At 39.7% G+C, this 16,743-nt stretch overlaps 1 protein-coding gene across 5 annotated transcripts in view; it reads left to right on the top strand.

The window, feature by feature from the left end:
- SNTG1 (syntrophin gamma 1) overlaps positions 1-16,743 on the top strand; it is a 219,570-nt gene that overhangs the window by 125,878 nt on the left and 76,949 nt on the right. For all 5 annotated transcript variants that reach the window (XM_083517930.1, XM_083517928.1, XM_083517929.1 and 2 more), the window contains 2 exons: positions 14,236-14,338; positions 15,841-15,923. In XM_083517930.1, coding sequence (XP_083374056.1) covers positions 14,236-14,338; positions 15,841-15,923 — 186 coding nt within the window. The remainder of the gene's footprint in view (positions 1-14,235; positions 14,339-15,840; positions 15,924-16,743) is intronic.

Raw genomic sequence — 16,743 nt, 5'->3', positions numbered from 1 at the left:
AGGATTTGTAGGTCCTTTATTTCTGGTGTGCTGTGTGTACCTCCTTTAAGCAATACTATTATGTCTGGTTAAGCAGCGCTCCCTGTACATACCAGATGTGTGGAAAGCTCTCATGTATAAATAGAGAAGTGAGGGTCAGGGTACTGGGCCCACCCCCAACAGCCTGCACCCACACGTTGAGCACAGATGTCTACAGTGGAACCCCTTAATGTGAACAGCTCAGTATGGTTGAGGTGCCAGTGGAAGCACTTACCCCAGTGCAAATTTGTGGGTGGGTGTGGCTAATCTGGATTGGGACTGTAGCATGGAGTAAGGAGTTAAATATCCTCCCCCCTACAAGGTCTCAGTTTAGACTGAGCTTCCTCACACATCCTGTTTATTTTTTCAAAGTAGTTCACACAACTGCTAATTGCATGAATAGTTTCTTACTCAGTTTGGTCTGGGGAACCTGTGGTCATTGAGGTGTTTCTGGTCTACAACTCCCATGAGCGCCAGCCAGCATGACCAATAGTCAGAGATGATGGGAGTTGTAGTCTAGCCACATCTGGAGGGCCACAGGTTCCCCAGCACTGCTCTAAAAGATAAGATGTCTTGCATAGTTGAGTGATTTAAGAATGCTTTGAAGATGTAAATTCAAGGAAATTATAGCTCTTTTAAAAAGAAGAGTTATAGACTCTTACAAAATTGTGCATCAAACAGTAATGTAAAGGAGCTACTGATTTCCTAAAGAAACTCTTTTCTTTTTAATTGTATATTTCATTATATGAGGTTCAATAACGAATTAAGTTATTTTCCTAATCCCATTTCTTGGAGCTGTACTTCCTTTTTAGTTTTGTGCTTATTTCATATATGGCTCATCAACTTTCAGAGTCTGATTTGTTTGCAAAAGCAGCTTAATCCTTTGCTAGGCTTCTGTATACTAAAACTAAGATTTTTATTTACTGTGTCTTCGAGCCTTGGTGTTCCAGCAGTGATCAGATTACTTTAGTCAGTAGTTAAGCTAATGCAGAAAATCTCTCTGTGGGAGCAAAATGAGATATTGGGGCTTCAGGAAAAGGTTTGGTTGTATTTTTGAGTGCAGTGCCATATAGCTATGCTAGTAAGTCATTGTTTTGTGTTCAGAGTCAATGAAGCAAGATATGAAATGTTTGTGAAATTATGCCGGCACCCTTGTTAACCTGATTATGCTTTCTAGGATTAATATTTCTTTTCGGTTATAATTTGCACAGCCAGCCATGCTTATATTTTAGCACCTGACAAATGCTTAACCAAAACCTTAGGCAGAGATGTAAAGTGGGTACTTGTTTGCAAACCTTCAGCCATAGAATCATAGAATGGTAGAGTTGGAAGGGACCCTGAGGATCATGTAGTCCAACCCTCTGTAATACATGACTGGATACTTTTATAGATGACTCTTCTCCTGCAACAATCAAAACAAAGCAGATATAAATGAATCAGTAATGACTGGACTGAGAAACGTCTTTAGAAAATTGAGAGGGGCACTTCAGTAAAAGGACTGTGGCAATATTCAAGGAACAGGACATCCTAAACAGATTATGATGATTGAGCCCTCCACTCCTCCACTGTGGTCCTTATCAGATCCTGGAGCTATTCTTCTTCTCTCTTCTGCCTTCAACTAGGCAGCTATTCCTGTTCTATCTTACAGAGCTACAGAGCTCATGTCCTACACAGCCCAAATGCCCACTCCCCCATCTGGCATCTCTAATCTGTGGGCATCAGATTGTTCACCTCTGTGCCTGGCCCCAGATTCCCATCACTTGCTGCTTCTGGCTTGTGTTTCACATCTGGTATGTATACATTGCAGCAGCCTGCTTAGAGGTGAGTAGAAAGAGGCTCACCCCAAAATCAGTTGGGATCCATTGAATGACCCATTTGCTCTTCACTGGCTGCATTCACAACAGTTTATTCAATTCTCACGACATATCCTTAACTGTTAAACTGAGCTTTCCTGCAACACACACACACACACACACACACACTTTTGGAAGTATAGCAGAATATATTTTAGTGCTCATTTCAGTGTTATTGGCTTCCGGGGGGGGGGGGGACACCATTTGCAAAGAACACAGAAATGAGCGCTAAACTTGATCTAAGTCTTGTCAAAGCTTAAATATCATGCAGAAAATAACAGTTAGGAAAACAATGGGAAAATGGAATAAACTGTCTCGTGAATTGTGAGGGAATGGATGTATGTTTAGGCCAGGCATTGAATGGGCAGGATTTCTCCATTTCCCATCTCATGTGCCCAATGGGGAATCCTTGCTTTGGCATTCCTTGATGAGCCACTGCCTGTGGTCCCTTTCCTGTTGCCTGACCATCACACCTTACCCTCCTATAGAAGCAGGCCATCTGTCTTTCCTGTGCACCTGGTTTCTCAGGCTGGCCTGGCCTTGGGGGAGTGGGGAGATAAGTTGTTTCTAGCTGCTGCCCTAATATTGTTGCAAGACATTTCCCTAGTTAGTCATTTATGTTTATATATTAAAGCTGGGAATTTTAAAATTGGTGGTAGAAGGAGAGGATGTGGTGGCAGAACCATCATTTCTCTGTAGAAGGCCCGTATGCATTTGTTATTATCTACAGTTAGAAAGATCTTAGGTATTTGGGCTGAAAGAGGCTGTGATAGATCTTGATGTGTGGCTCAGTCATGAAGGGATAGAATTACACACACACCAACGTTTTAAATCTTTCTTAAGTTATACAGATCCACAATTTTTTTCCTCCCACAATGAGTTCATGTCACTGCTCGACTCCCACCTTCCTTGGTGCCTGAGACAAGCACCATGCGACTCAACAGACAGGCTGGCCTGTGGCCATAGTCACCTCCTTCCTGGGAAACAAACACATTTTTCTCCCTTTCATGTATTATCCCGGAGCTCTGCTGTTTGTGAGTTCAAAGAAAAGTGCATGAAAGAAAAACAAACAAAACCTAATTATAAATCTGGTGCAAACAGATATTTGATGCACGCAAAGGCAGGTCATCTCATTGCCTCTCTGTCTTAATTTCCCTGTCCAAGAGAGCTTTGGCCCATATCTAATGAGTGTATGTTAAAATGGAAAGTGCTGTTGTTTGGAGTGCTTCACAAGCTGTTGTTTTCAGTTCTTCACAGAATATGAACTTTCCCCAAGTATGTTAAATTGATGGCAATGCAAAAATATGCTGTGTTTTAATGTGCTGTATTAGTATCAAATGCAAAGTTTTGTGGACTTCTTTTTTTATTTTATTTTTAAACCTTCTAATGCCTTGAAACTTCTTGTCACATTTAGAGAGAACCCTCAGTCCACATCTACACAGTATATTTACTTATAGGCAGTGCTTTCTTTCTGGGGGTATACAGGGGCATGCATGCCCCTAAACATTTTGTGAATCTAAGTTTGGCCTCATTGAGGGGCAGTATTTCAATATGAGTAGGAAAATGAGAGTACCCCTAAACATTTTCTCTCTCTTGAAAAAAAGCACTGCTTATAGGCAAAGACTGTTTCCTAGGGCCAAATCAGACTTGATGTCAGCTAATTGTGTTATTATTATTATTAGGATTTCATTGGGGTTTCTTTTGCTTTACCATTTATTTAGAATATTTATAAACCTTTTGAGAAAACAACAAGAAGAAAGTGGTGCACAAATGAAACTGGTGATAAAACACAGCTGTGTCCAATTAAAAACAAATATACATAAAACCATCACAAATAAAAGCAAGTGTGTGTATGTATATCTATATATAAACATGCACACGCACACACAAATATACAAAGATAAAATCATTAAAACTTTTAAAACAGGTATAGGTAACTAAATTATATATCTGGGTGGTCCTGCTGAAATAACTTATTAGCAGGTGTCTAAAACAGAATTTTGAGGGTGCCTGCCTAATGTCAATAGGCAGCGCATTCCAAAGTGCAGGTGCTGCACTTTGGAACCTCTGGCAAATGTGGAACAGACACTGTGTGGCACTTGTAAAAGTGCAAGTCACACAAATGGAAGCCTTCAAATAGGCTTCTGTGGGGCAACACTAAGTTAACTGGTCTCAAGCCCATGAGGCTGAATTTTGTGGAAGTGGTCTTCTGCTGCCTTCACCCAGATCCTCCAATTGTCCCTATTTTCCAGGGATGTCCCTGGTTTAGAGAAGCTTTCCTGGTTTCTGATTCGATCCCGGAATTTCCCACTTTTCTTAGGATGTCCCTATTTTCATGGGAGAAATGTTGGAGGCTATGGAGTTACCTAACCCCCAAGCTGTCTGAAGGAAATCCTGTATAAGGAAGAGTTTTTAAAATGTTCAACGTTTAATTATGTTTTATATATGTTGTAATCTGCCCAGAAGGCTGGATCAGTCCAATCAGATGTGTGGAGTATAAATAGTAACATTACTATTATAGAATGGGACGTCCTTATTTTTATAGGAGAAATGTTGGAGGGTATGTTCACCCAGTGAAACAATCTTTAATATTCTTTTTTTTAAAAAAAGAGACTTGTCTCCTGTAAATTGTGCAATGTAGTTTTACCCTGCCATCAATTTAACAGACTTTGGTAAAGGTTTTTTCCCTCCCTGTGGAGATAACAACAGGGTTTGACTTTTTGAGGGGATTTAGATTGCAGAAGGAGCATGGAAGGAAATGGTTAAGATCATCTCTCAGAGTATCACTCCCCCCAGTTAGCAAGGCAGTCCTTTAGGAGCTGCTAAGTACTAAAATGAAAATCATTGTGCCTAGTTTGGCCTTTAATTGCTGCCACTGGCCTATTTTTGAGACAAGCAATCTTGGATACCGAGTCCTAAAATAGGCCTTTTTCAAGGAAGCATTTAACCAACCACTTTAGCTAGTCTCTTTTGTAAAATATGAGTGAAAAACTGATACCCACAGAGAGACTTCCTATTAGACAGAAAAAGCAGGCAGAAATAGCATAAGAAGAGCAAAATAAATAGGTTTGGACAAGTTTGGCCTTTCTTCAATCATTGGCTAAGTTCTCAAAACCTGTTTCCAAAAGCCCTTTGTTTGGGCCACTTAGCAGTACTGGAGGGCTGCTTGGGTCAGAGCCTCTTGGATCAGGCCAGTGCCCCATCTAGTCCAGAACCCTGTTCTCACAGTGGCCAACCAGATGCCTATGAGAAGCACAAAACTGGACCTGAGCAGAATAGCACTCTTACTGACTTGGGATTCCCAGCAATTGGTATTCAGAGGCATGAATTACCGTATTTTTCGCTCTATAAGATGCACCAGACCACAGGACGCACCTAGTTTTTGGAGGAGGAAAACAAGAAAAAAAAAATATTCTGAATCTCAGAAGCCAGAACAGCAAGAGGGATCGCTGTGCAGTGAAAGCAGCAATCCCTCTTGCTGTTCTGGCTTCTGGGATAGCTGCGCAGCCTGCATTCGCTCCATAAGACGCACACACATTTCCCCTTACTTTTTAGGAGGGGAAAAGTGAGTCTTATAGAGCAAAAAATACGGTATTTCATATCTCCGGAGCATGTGTCTCTTGTAAAGCTATAAGGCAGAGCCAGCCCAGAGAGAGGTGGGGAGAGAGAGAAGGTGAGAGGGGTGGAGGGTACTACTGGTCCACTTTACTCTCAAACCAAAAGGATCCCACATTTTTAAAGTTTCAGCTGCATCTGGGCAAATCATGAATGAGCTGAATCACACACCCCTGATAAGTAATAAGTGAATTAATATCTATGTATGTACAAACACCATCTGTTGTGTGTGCCAGACTTAGATAACATATTGGAAATTTAACATATCCACACACTAACCACAAGCATAGATAAATATATACATTTTATATTTGTATTATGTGGATAATGATAAAATTGCAGACCCTCTGATTGTCCCTGTTTTCCAGGGATGTCCCTGATTTAGAAAAGCTGTCTCAGTTTCTGATTTGATCCTGGAATGTCCCACTTTTCCTTAGAATGTCCCTATTTTCATTGGAGAAATGTTGGAGGGTATGGCATTATCAGACTCCCGAGCCATCAGAAGGCAATCCTGTATATGGAAGGTTTTTTTTAATGTTTAATGCTTTATTATGTTTTTATATATGCTGGAATCTGCCCAGAGAGCTGGGGCAATGCAGTCAGAGATGTGTGTGGTATAAATAGTAAAATTATCGTTATGGAATGGGACGTCCCTATTTTCATCGGAGAAATGTTGGAGGGTATGAAAATGCATTATAATTGTTATCACTTCAGCTCTAGGTTCCTGTACAACTGAACTTCTCAATACTGTGTTTTTACCTGTCTGTACTTGTCATAACTGATTTGTAGCCAATACTGCTACTCAGAGTAGACCCATTGAAATTAATGAACACAGCTAACTTGGGTCTATTAATTTGCATAAGTCTACTTGAGTAAAACTTAGTTGGATGCAACCCATTATGCTGCAGAACACTCTGGGATCACAAAATGAATGAAGGGCAGACTAAAAACAGACATATTAAACAAACAATAATAAACAAACAATTAAGACCCACTGCTTAGCAGAGGTTGTTGATAGACTGCCAAGATGAGGGCTGAGCCAAATGATCACTAGCAAAAACCTTTGGGGCAAAATGCCCCCCCCCCCGCCCCCAAATCATGTCACCTCCTTTTATGACTATCATTTTCCTTCTCCTCAGGCATCATGTTATCATCTCCCTTGCTGCCTGATCCTAACTAGCCAGTGATCATGTAGCCATGGAAGTATCATGCCACCCTGTGACCATGCAGTGAAGAGGGTGAAAATTACCAAGATGTTCAGGCAACTAGGTGGAACACTTCTGTTCTGGCAATGTACTTTGTGGGTTGACAATAAAACTGTCACTGTTCAAGTGTGCTAAGAAAGTACACTCCTTAGCCAGAAGCACATTCTCCTTTGTCCTGTGCTGTAGAAGATTCATTGTCTGCTGTTACCTTTGAGCACTGGAAGAGAGAATGTGTTACCTAGACAACATAGGAATATGCTTCCTTCCACATGTAGCTCTAGATTTTGGGCTGTCTGAGCAATTGCAAGGCCCGGTAAAATCTTGCAAAGCCCCAGATCTTCCTGAATGTACTCTATGGGCTGTTGCACCCTGCAGGCATTGCAGTGAGTAGCAAAAAGCTCCTGATTTCAAATGTGCACTCAAGTCTCCTTATTCAGCCTGTCATTTTTTTCACAGCCATAGGTGTGTTTGTCAACAGAGTGCCTAAGTCTGAAGTCAACTTCTGATTTCACCTTGAGCATAATTCCAAAAGTAGCGGGGGTAGGATATTATCTGAGCAAAGCTAATGCCAGTATTGTGTGATTGTTGCAAGATTGGTACTAACTGCAGTTTTCCACCCACTAATTCATGTCAATAAGCAAATTATAATAATTACCAGCAACTAAATGACCAAATTATGATTGACCTAGTGGTGTATTGTAAACAAGATGTACTTTAATAATGGTTTATCTGAACTGTATTGCTAAGTACCTATTTTCGCAAAAGATTTTGGGGGGGGGGGTTGAAAGGAAGGGTCAAATTGTAATAGTGTGGAAGAGTGCAAATAGATACTTGGCAATTTTGTTTTATCACAGTTTTATCATTTTATGTCAACTATGATTGGAAAAATATTTGACCTGCTCTCTTCTGAGTCTAGCATGAAAAAGGAAAGCTATAATTATCAGGTGGTAGTTTTGCAAGGTAGGCAACAATCTGTTTTCCTTGTGACCCAGTTTCCACTGATGTTCAGTACCATCCTCTTTGTTATTCACCACTTCTCACCCTCAGAGGCTCCTAAGAGCACCAATAGTACCTTGGAAGCCAAATGCCTTACAACTTGAACGTTTTGGCTCCCAAACGACGCAAACCCAGAAGTGAGTGTTTCAGTTTGCGAACGTTTTTCGGAAGCTGAATGTCTGACATGGCTTCCACGATTTCCGATTGAGTGCAGGAAGCTCCTGCAGCCAATTGGAAGCCGTGCCTTGCTTACTGATGTTTTTGGAAGTTGAACGGACTTCCAGAATGTATTCTGTCCAACAAACAGGGTACGTCTGTATCCTTTTTCTTTAGAGTACATTGGGTGGGACAGTTGCTGCAAGAGCACAGACACCCTTCTCATCATTGGACTGCTTCTAGGGCCTTGTCCTTTATCCTGTTCACTTTCCTTATGTTCCACTAATTTCCTGAATCCAAAGTTTCTCTCTCTCTCTCTCTATATATATATATACGGTATATACTTGTTCTAAGCATGGGGGCTCCCCTCTCCAAATCTCTCTTTTTACATTTCTTTGGATGTTGCTTTAGAGAGTGCTCCCTCTTATCTCTGTTCCCCTAAGCTGCTCATTCTGCATAAACTTGTTTAGCAGCTTTTTAGTTTCATCTCTTAACAGCAAATAAAACAGATTCTGTTTTTCAATACTACTTAGTTATGGCCTGTTCAAAACAGAATTTCCACACAACTGTGATCTTGTGTTTCACTTTGCTCTTCCAAACAAGTGTCTGGTCACTGCTTCCAGAAGGGAGATTGGCAAGCCTGGGCTTGCTCTTTAGCTCTTTTGAGCTGCCACAAAGACTTGTCCTATGGTTTACAGTTGGTGGTTTGCCCAGGAGAGCAAACCATGGACCTGAGTTCTGAGGATATGCTAAGGCAAACTATGCTTAGGTCAGTGCAGGCTAGCAGCAGAACAACTGGGGAGGATCAAAGCTGCTGTGATCTCCTCTTCCAAAGGTCATACACTTGCATGTTTGCCCTAAGCCATAGCTTGACATAGCTTGACTTGTGAACGAGGCCAGTGACACTTTAAATATCATGTTAGTGTTTCTTTTGTTGTTGATATTGCAGATTCGTGTCCAAGGGAGAAAGAGCCATTCAGATATTTCCAGCTATAAAACCATGGCTATAATAGAAGTTGTACTCTGAATGTCAATTAACCACTGGCAAGAATGGATTTCTCTGGGATTATTGCCTAATTAGGAATATGAAATGGAAGTGAAGTAAAAGCTGCAATGGGACAAAATTAAAGATGAATTGTGATAAGCATTATCGTTTCCAATGCATTCAAGCCATCACCGTTACGCTCATCAGGGAACACCCTGAACAATTTAAGCTAGTTGCTTTCATTTTTTTTCAGCACTGTGCTAGAATGCTGACCCAGTATTTTTTTTTTTCATTTTAGAGTTGTTTATCAACCTACAGATGTAAAATCATCTCACTTGCTCAAAGTATTTGGAGAAAATAGGGGAGCCCTTTGTTTTTAGAAAAATCTATGAAGCTCTCTGTGGGGATGGGCTGTAGCTCAATAGCCTAGCATAATAACCTTTACAGGCAAAAGGTCCCATGTTCAATCCTTGGTATTTCCAAGGTGGGCCTGGGGGAAGAAAACCCTACCTGAAACACCTGTGGACTCACTGCCAGTCAGAGCAGGAAATGGGTTGTCTTGGTATAAGGCTGTTTCCTGTCATCCAAATATGAGAAAGAGCTCCCGAGGGCAAGTTCTTATTTTCAGTTCAGGTCTAGAGAATAAGATAGAGACACAAGAAGCTTCTGAGAAAGAACAGATTAGATGACAGAAGATTCAGTAGCTGCAGGTATCCTATAAACCAATTTTCGATACCCTGGAGCCCATGACCAAACCAGCTGGAGCTGATTAATGTTATAGTTGAAAAAAAATCTGCAGGGCACCAGGTTGGGGGAGATGCAATTGAAACAATGGAGTGTGTAACCTGTGCTGGATACTAATCTTAAATCAGGCTTAACACCTGTTTTTTAAAAACATATTGTTGTGTATATAGTGTTTTTTTAAGGTATGGAGAAGAAAAATTAAGGCCTGTAGGTTGTGTCTAGCCTGCCCATGGCTTAACTTCAGTTTGCACTGCCAATGAAAGATAATTTCAGGGGAAACGGGGAAGCTGAACTATTATATAGGACTTTATTTCATTGCCTATCTATTCCTCTTGTTGGGCACTTACTATTTTAGTATAGGTTTCAGATTTTGCAAAATAGGGATGGGACAAAAATGTGTTTATATGTTTCCCTGTATTGCTGAATCAGTGGCATGGATGAGCACAAAAAAACCCAAAAATGTGTATGGGAGAAAGCAAAAACTACTTTCAGAGGTTTTACAAGTTATGTCTCACAGATGCAGTGCAATTATTCATCTGTGTATGAAAGGCTATCATTATGTGGATGGGCTGAAGCAGGCAAGAAAGGAAGTTTTCACATGGTTTGCAGGTGACAAGACTAATTTTGTCAGAGAAAGCATTTGCTGCAGTACAAAAATATCTTTCTCAACAGAGATTGGAGGCAGAGCAGCCTACGTCCTAAGCTGAGAGAGCTGCAAGTATTGATCAAAAGCATTACTTCAAAAACAGATTTGTCAAAGGATTTTGTTTTATGCCACTGTCAAGGTTCTGGAGAGCTCAGCTAGTAGGGGGGGAAGCTTGCAAAAGTTCATTCAAGTTCTTTAAAAGATTTTCTTCTATCCATTTAGTTACCTTTCTTTTGCTAATAATATTTTTAGTATGCAAAACTGAATTTAAAATTATTTTTCAAGGGCGATTTATAAATAAAGCTGGGTAATAGAAATAAATCTGTCTAACAAATCCTATATTAAAAAGAGTGTGCCCAGCATCACTGTGTGTTCAGTAACATGTACTGAGGCTCATTTTTCAAGTGTGATCACACATAGGTCAGATACAAAGAACAAAGAAACCAATTTCCTTACTCCAAAGGGGTTTGCTAATCAACCATGCCAGCCCTGCCCATTCCATGAGGGGAGTTTGGGATAGAGAATGGAAGCCTGCTATTGAAAGAAATAAAAGAAAAATATTTTGAGAGCTTAAGCCATACTTTGGATCTCTCCTATAAAATCTGGAACCAGTGGCCAAAATTACAACAGCACAAACACTTTTCTGTTGGACATAGAAAGGAGATGTGCTGAATAACAACTCCCATCATCACTGGCCATTGACCATGCTTTGGGGGCAGATATGAGTTGTTGTTTAGCAACATCTGGAGAGCCAAAAGTTCCCCACATCTGGCATTGTGGACACAGATTAGTCGCTGACACTAAGTTGTTCGGTGTGGGACTGTGTTTGACATACCCATCTGAAAAATGTCTTCTCTCTAGATTAGCAATACATAATGAATCCAGCTCACAGACACTTCCACTCTCCCTTATTCCACATCTTATTGACATTCTTACAAAGCCGGCTGTGTAGAGTAGGGCTGGTGACCCAATATAGGTTCATGTTTCTGGGCAGGCAAAAGTATTTCATCTGGCTGAGAAATGGCTCAGGTGCAACATTTGTGAATGCAATTCCAATTCCCCTTCCCCAAAAGAAATGCAGAGAGGAGTTGCATGTGACTGATTTGCTCAAAAGCGTTGTTGCCTTCATTCCTCTACTACATAAATCCCATCATTCGCTCATCTGAATGATGTATGAACTGGGCCACAACATTAGGACAAAATATGCCTCCCTTTTTATGTTACATTACAAAGCTCATGTGTCAGCCCTTTCTGTCAGTTTTTAACCACCGTGTTTTCATGTTCATGCAAGCAGTTTCTGAATAACCATCCCCATCCTTTTTGCTGTTGGAGTTAGACAAAAGGCTGCTCAGCCTAAATAAGATTACTGAGTTCTAAGGAACTGAACCACAATGTATTTTGCACAACACATGTGAAATTAGACTACTGTATTCATAGTGCTTTGTGTCTTCTGCCATGTCTGAAAATACTTCTAATAAACTACTATTGCAACACTGAGGGATATGGAGGAATCTATATAGAGTGTTCAGCAATTCAGATTTCAGTCATAGTGGATGACCTGAGAATACAAATACTGTAAAGTAAGATGCCCGATTAGAGCACTGCATCTCTGGCTGACATTTATTAATGATGCCGAGCATTATTTAGAAGAAATATTGAAAAAGCTATAGTAATATTTCTAGTCTTTTATTTATTAAGCTTTTATTCTTATTTTTGTGCATTCTCTGAGGTCTCTCTAACCAAATTTCAATAACAAAAGCATCCCACATTTAAATCAGCTCATAACTTTGATTGTGATTTAAAATTTAAATTTAAATTATTAAAAATATATGGAGCAGCTTTGAAGGGCATGGCATTTAGAATGTTAAAGAGCTGCTTAAAATATGTGGCTCCAGTGTTTTAAGGTATTTGAGAAATCTCATGCCTGTTTGTATCTTAGTATCTTAACCACATGTAGCCAGAAGATAGAAATGAAGTCTGTTTCAAAAGGGAGAAGAGGGCATCATGGAGAGAATAAAGAGGAAGGGGAGTGGTCAGATCTTCTGCAGGGCCAAAGGGCACCTTTCTGTCAGTAGTATAGACCAATACATTTACTCTAGATATTTCTGGGTCCACCATAACTCCTTCCCATGGTGGGAGCTTAAAGTGGATTAAAACCTGCATGTACCTTGATTTTTTGGGATGTTGTCCACATCACATTCTCCCCATCCAACTAGCAACCCATAGTTTTATAACAGTAAACTCTGATTTTGCCAGTGACACTTTAGCCCCTAATCTGGTGTTTTGGTCATTGCTAGACTCCGGGGTCATGTTTCCTAGGAGTCTAAAAGGTTCCTGTGTTCTGAAACCCAATGCATAAAGTGGTATGCATTCCATCAACCAGCCTTTTTCAAAAAATACCACCAATGTGCCTTTCTTCACCATATGCACCAACATGGTGAAGCAGTATATTTTTACTGTCTGTAGCAGCAAAAATAAACATTACTGTGGTATACTTTTTAAAGAGACTGTCCGATTAGTGAGCAACGAGCTTTCGCTGGCAACTGTATGCTTTAGCAGATGTATGAAATAGAATGTGAATGTATATATTCAGCAGCAAAAATGTTTAAAGTGTTGGGTTAGAATAGGACAGTTTTAATGTTGTAACCTGAAGGACTCAGTGATCATTTTCACTGGACGTGAGATAGCAAGATTATTAACAGTACAAATTGAAGCTCAGTTTTGTATACCTATTTTAACATTTCCGTACATCTTACATTTTGTGAGATAGGTGTCTTCTCTTAAATTTCCGCATGTTGCTGGTGATACCTTTTCCCCTACCTTTTTCTTTCAGTTGTGCATTGCTCGCTACAACCTTCTAAGTAGCATCATCTTTGATATTTTCTGTGATCAAGTGTGTCCCACTTTCAGAAAGGGATGCTCAGCAAAGTTTACATGACTTCCACTGTGTCAAATTACTGTGAAACATTTGCTCATATCTGTGAGAGCAGCACAGGGACAGACAATTCAGTTCTTGATAGATGGTCTGGCAGTTACACTAGTGAGAACAGTTTTGATAATCTGGATGAAGTGACTCTGGGTAATTCATGTAACAGAAGAGAAGGGGAAGCACACATTTCTTTTAAATCACCGAAGAAAAATTCAGGGGTTGTTTTTTTAGTCCAAAGTGAGAGGCAAACCAGACAGATTCCACCAATATGCATTTATTTACTAGAGTTTTTTTCTGTGAGATTAGAAAGGTTTAGCTACCCATGCACTATATTTTTTTACATGGGATGTCCTCATACTGAATTCATACTGAATTATCCAATGAGACTGCCTTGTTTTAAGCAGAAAGGGAGAAGAAGACTGCTCATGGTGTCCTTTTATGATCAGAGGGGAAATGATATTATCCAAGCCCCTCTTGCACAATTTCAATGGAACGTCGTTCCTTCCTCCTGGAAATAATCATGTTCTAGAATGCTAATCACAACTGTGCAAGGTTTAGCCTGGCCAGGCAGGCACTTTTCACAACCTCATGAGTCTCCTGGTTGAAGGGTGATTGACTGTACAGCTGTGGGTTCATCTGCTTTGGCATCCATAGAATTCTCTCCTCTCGCTGGATTTTGCACCAAAGTCAGCTTTCTCATAAGAGAGGCAGTTCTGCTCACAGGTGGGACGCTTATGTGTTCTGCTTGGTGATAGTTCCAACATCTGGCCATCTGCAGGTTTCACTCTTGCAATATAAGGCTCAGCTTTTGCTAGATGTCTGTTTCAGTCCCAACTTTTACCAAAATGCTTACCCCAGACCTCTGTGCACTGAAGTCCTTTTGTAAAACAAGAGAAGGGATTGGGAAATTTGTCTGTGAAGAATTTTAAGGAAACCAGAATATAACCTTAAAGCTTAAAAATGCACGTTTGCTTTTATTGTTCATTTCTTTTTGTGTTGTACAGTAAGCAACTGTGCAATTGTGTGTGAAGGGTAGAATGTAATTTTGGCTTGTATGTGTGTGTTACTTCTACATCTTTAATCCTCAGGTCCAGGTTCTTCGGAATGCTGGAGAAGAGGTGACCCTAACTGTATCCTTTCTCAAAAGAGCACCCGCGTTTCTCAAACTGCCTCTCAACGAAGACTGTGCATGTAAGTATTAACTGTTATTTTTATAAACAACAACAACCACAACCCAAACAAACCCAAGTCTGAACCTATCATAGGAGCCCCAGAGCCACTTCAAATTACTACTTTTTAAGCCTGCTTCTGTGAATTGCCCTGCCTTTGTTAATTTACAAATCATAGTTTGGTTTTCGTTTGCTTATTTTTGCTGAGAATTGTATGAGTTTTTCCCTAGAGCTGATTTTGAGTGTTCCATTTTAAACCTTTGCTTTAGAGATGATGTTAGGCTCTCAACTGATTACAACTTGCTTTGAGTGCTATTAAAGTTCTTTGACTTAACGATAATTTGTCCAGAGTATTTGCATTTCATTTCTAGATTAATACATAATGACAGAGATTTGGAGAAGGATTGGCATTTCCCCCCTAACTTGGCAATTGAGAGTGAATATATCTGTCTTGAGGACTTTTCATTTTAAATTGCAGTCATGGGCTTGAACAGATTGCTCTGCTTTAAGTGAAGATTAATGGAGTCCATAGTGATCAGTATTTTGTTTTTGTTCAACCATTTAAACTGATTAGTCTTATTGGGAAATAGCAGAAATGGAGAGACAGCTGTCTTCCTTCTATAATTTTAATAAATTGTAGGGACTAGTGCATAGTCTGAGATGGCTCTGTCTGTGTTCTATAGTTGCCTTCTGAAGATTATCACCAGGGTTTCCCTCAGCCTTTTAATTAAGAAAAGGAAAATATTGTTTTAAAAAAGCTTCTGAAATGAATTCAAATAGCCTCCTACCCATTAAATAATTCCCATTGCATTATATTCATTTATTTTCAAATGTTGATTAACTTGTTGAAAGTGTTCTCATTTCTATCATTATACCAGTTTCTCCTTTATTCATACTAATGAAGATATTTTATATTCATTTGATATTATCAAAAACAATTCACTCCTTTCAAGTTTCAAAAATACTACATGTACACAGTAGAATCCACACACCTACTTTATTTTTTACAGGCAGAAGACTATTTGGGGGTGGTGAAATAATGTAAGATCACCACAGTTATTTGCTTCAGAATTTATAAATCGCTCTACTTTCATAGAATACCTGGGTGGTGTATCGAAATAGAATGTAAAAGATAATGCAGATCATAAAACAGTGTTGACATTTATAAATCTGTACCCTGATGGCAATGCAGATTTTTTTTTTCAAATAGGGAAAACATCTGGTTATCACAAGTCTGTAAGATTACTTTGCATGGCAAAGAACTCCCCATCCCTTCAGTCATCTTTGATGATCTTCATATGCATGGTGGTTTTTGAGAGCTGATGCATTTAGTATCCCTGTAATACACATTAAAACACCCTCTGTAGCAGAGGCAACAGCAGCGCTCAATTGTAACTACTGTATGGCTCAATTGTGGCTCAATTGTAACTACTGTATGACAAAACCAATGTCAGTTTTGATTATGAAGTGTGCGTAGTTCAGTAAGCTGTGATACACTTTTGTATGTATTTTTGTTTTTATTAGGCATTCCTAGTGATCAAAGCAGTGGTACTTCATCGCCTCTGTGTGATAGTGGTTTACATCTTAACTACCATCCCAATAATACGGTAAGAAATGGTTTTTTTTTTTACCTTGCTGCCAAAAATATGAAAATTTACCACACATGACTGTTAACTGAGAAGTTTACACAATCTATGAGCATGCTGGAAATATGCCAGTTTCAATGTTAGGTAGACTCCATAGAAGCAAAGTGTACTGTAAAAACCCTTTTCTCATTATGCAGCTATAGGTGGGGGAACTTTGTGCTAACTCCTGGTTTAGTAATGGAATGAAATCAGACAAAGACCACAACTGACAAGTGGATTTAGATACTCCATTATTTTTGCTTCATTTAAGTCTTATTAAAATGGAATAAAAATTCTATAAAGAACCTATGGATCCCAGTATGATTTTGTCATAAATTACCTGGAAACCTAGAGAGCTTGGAACCTGCCACAAACCTCTTCGCATTAAGTACGTTTTCCCCAGTGTCCGTGTTCCCTCAGTGGTGGTGGGTTCAGTAAGGACTGACCACATCACTGAGCAGTGCTTCTGAAGCATCTGAACTTCTAGGGAACGATAACTGGCATTGCTACCTACCTGTGCCCCATCACAAACTGGATAGGATGCTGAGTACAGTCACTTTCTTAAAGAAAGTAACGCAGAGTGAAATGATGGTGGGGGTCCCATCCAGTGTGTTCTCTGTTATGTCACTAGGAGAATGCCAGGACCTAATAATTTATTTTGGACATACAGCATTTATTTGGTTTTCTTTTCCCCCTCAGAATTAATTCTAAATTGGATGTGGGTTGGAGGAGTGTTCGTTCATCGCTATTTTGGCTTGCAATTCAAATTATCTTAGTGAACCCACACTAAATTTTAATTATG

The sequence above is a fragment of the Podarcis liolepis genome, assembly GCF_965112155.1.
Source record: "Podarcis liolepis genome assembly, chromosome: 8".
NCBI lineage: Eukaryota > Metazoa > Chordata > Lepidosauria > Squamata > Lacertidae > Podarcis > Podarcis liolepis.
This window is presented reverse-complemented; position numbering and strand designations above follow the sequence as displayed.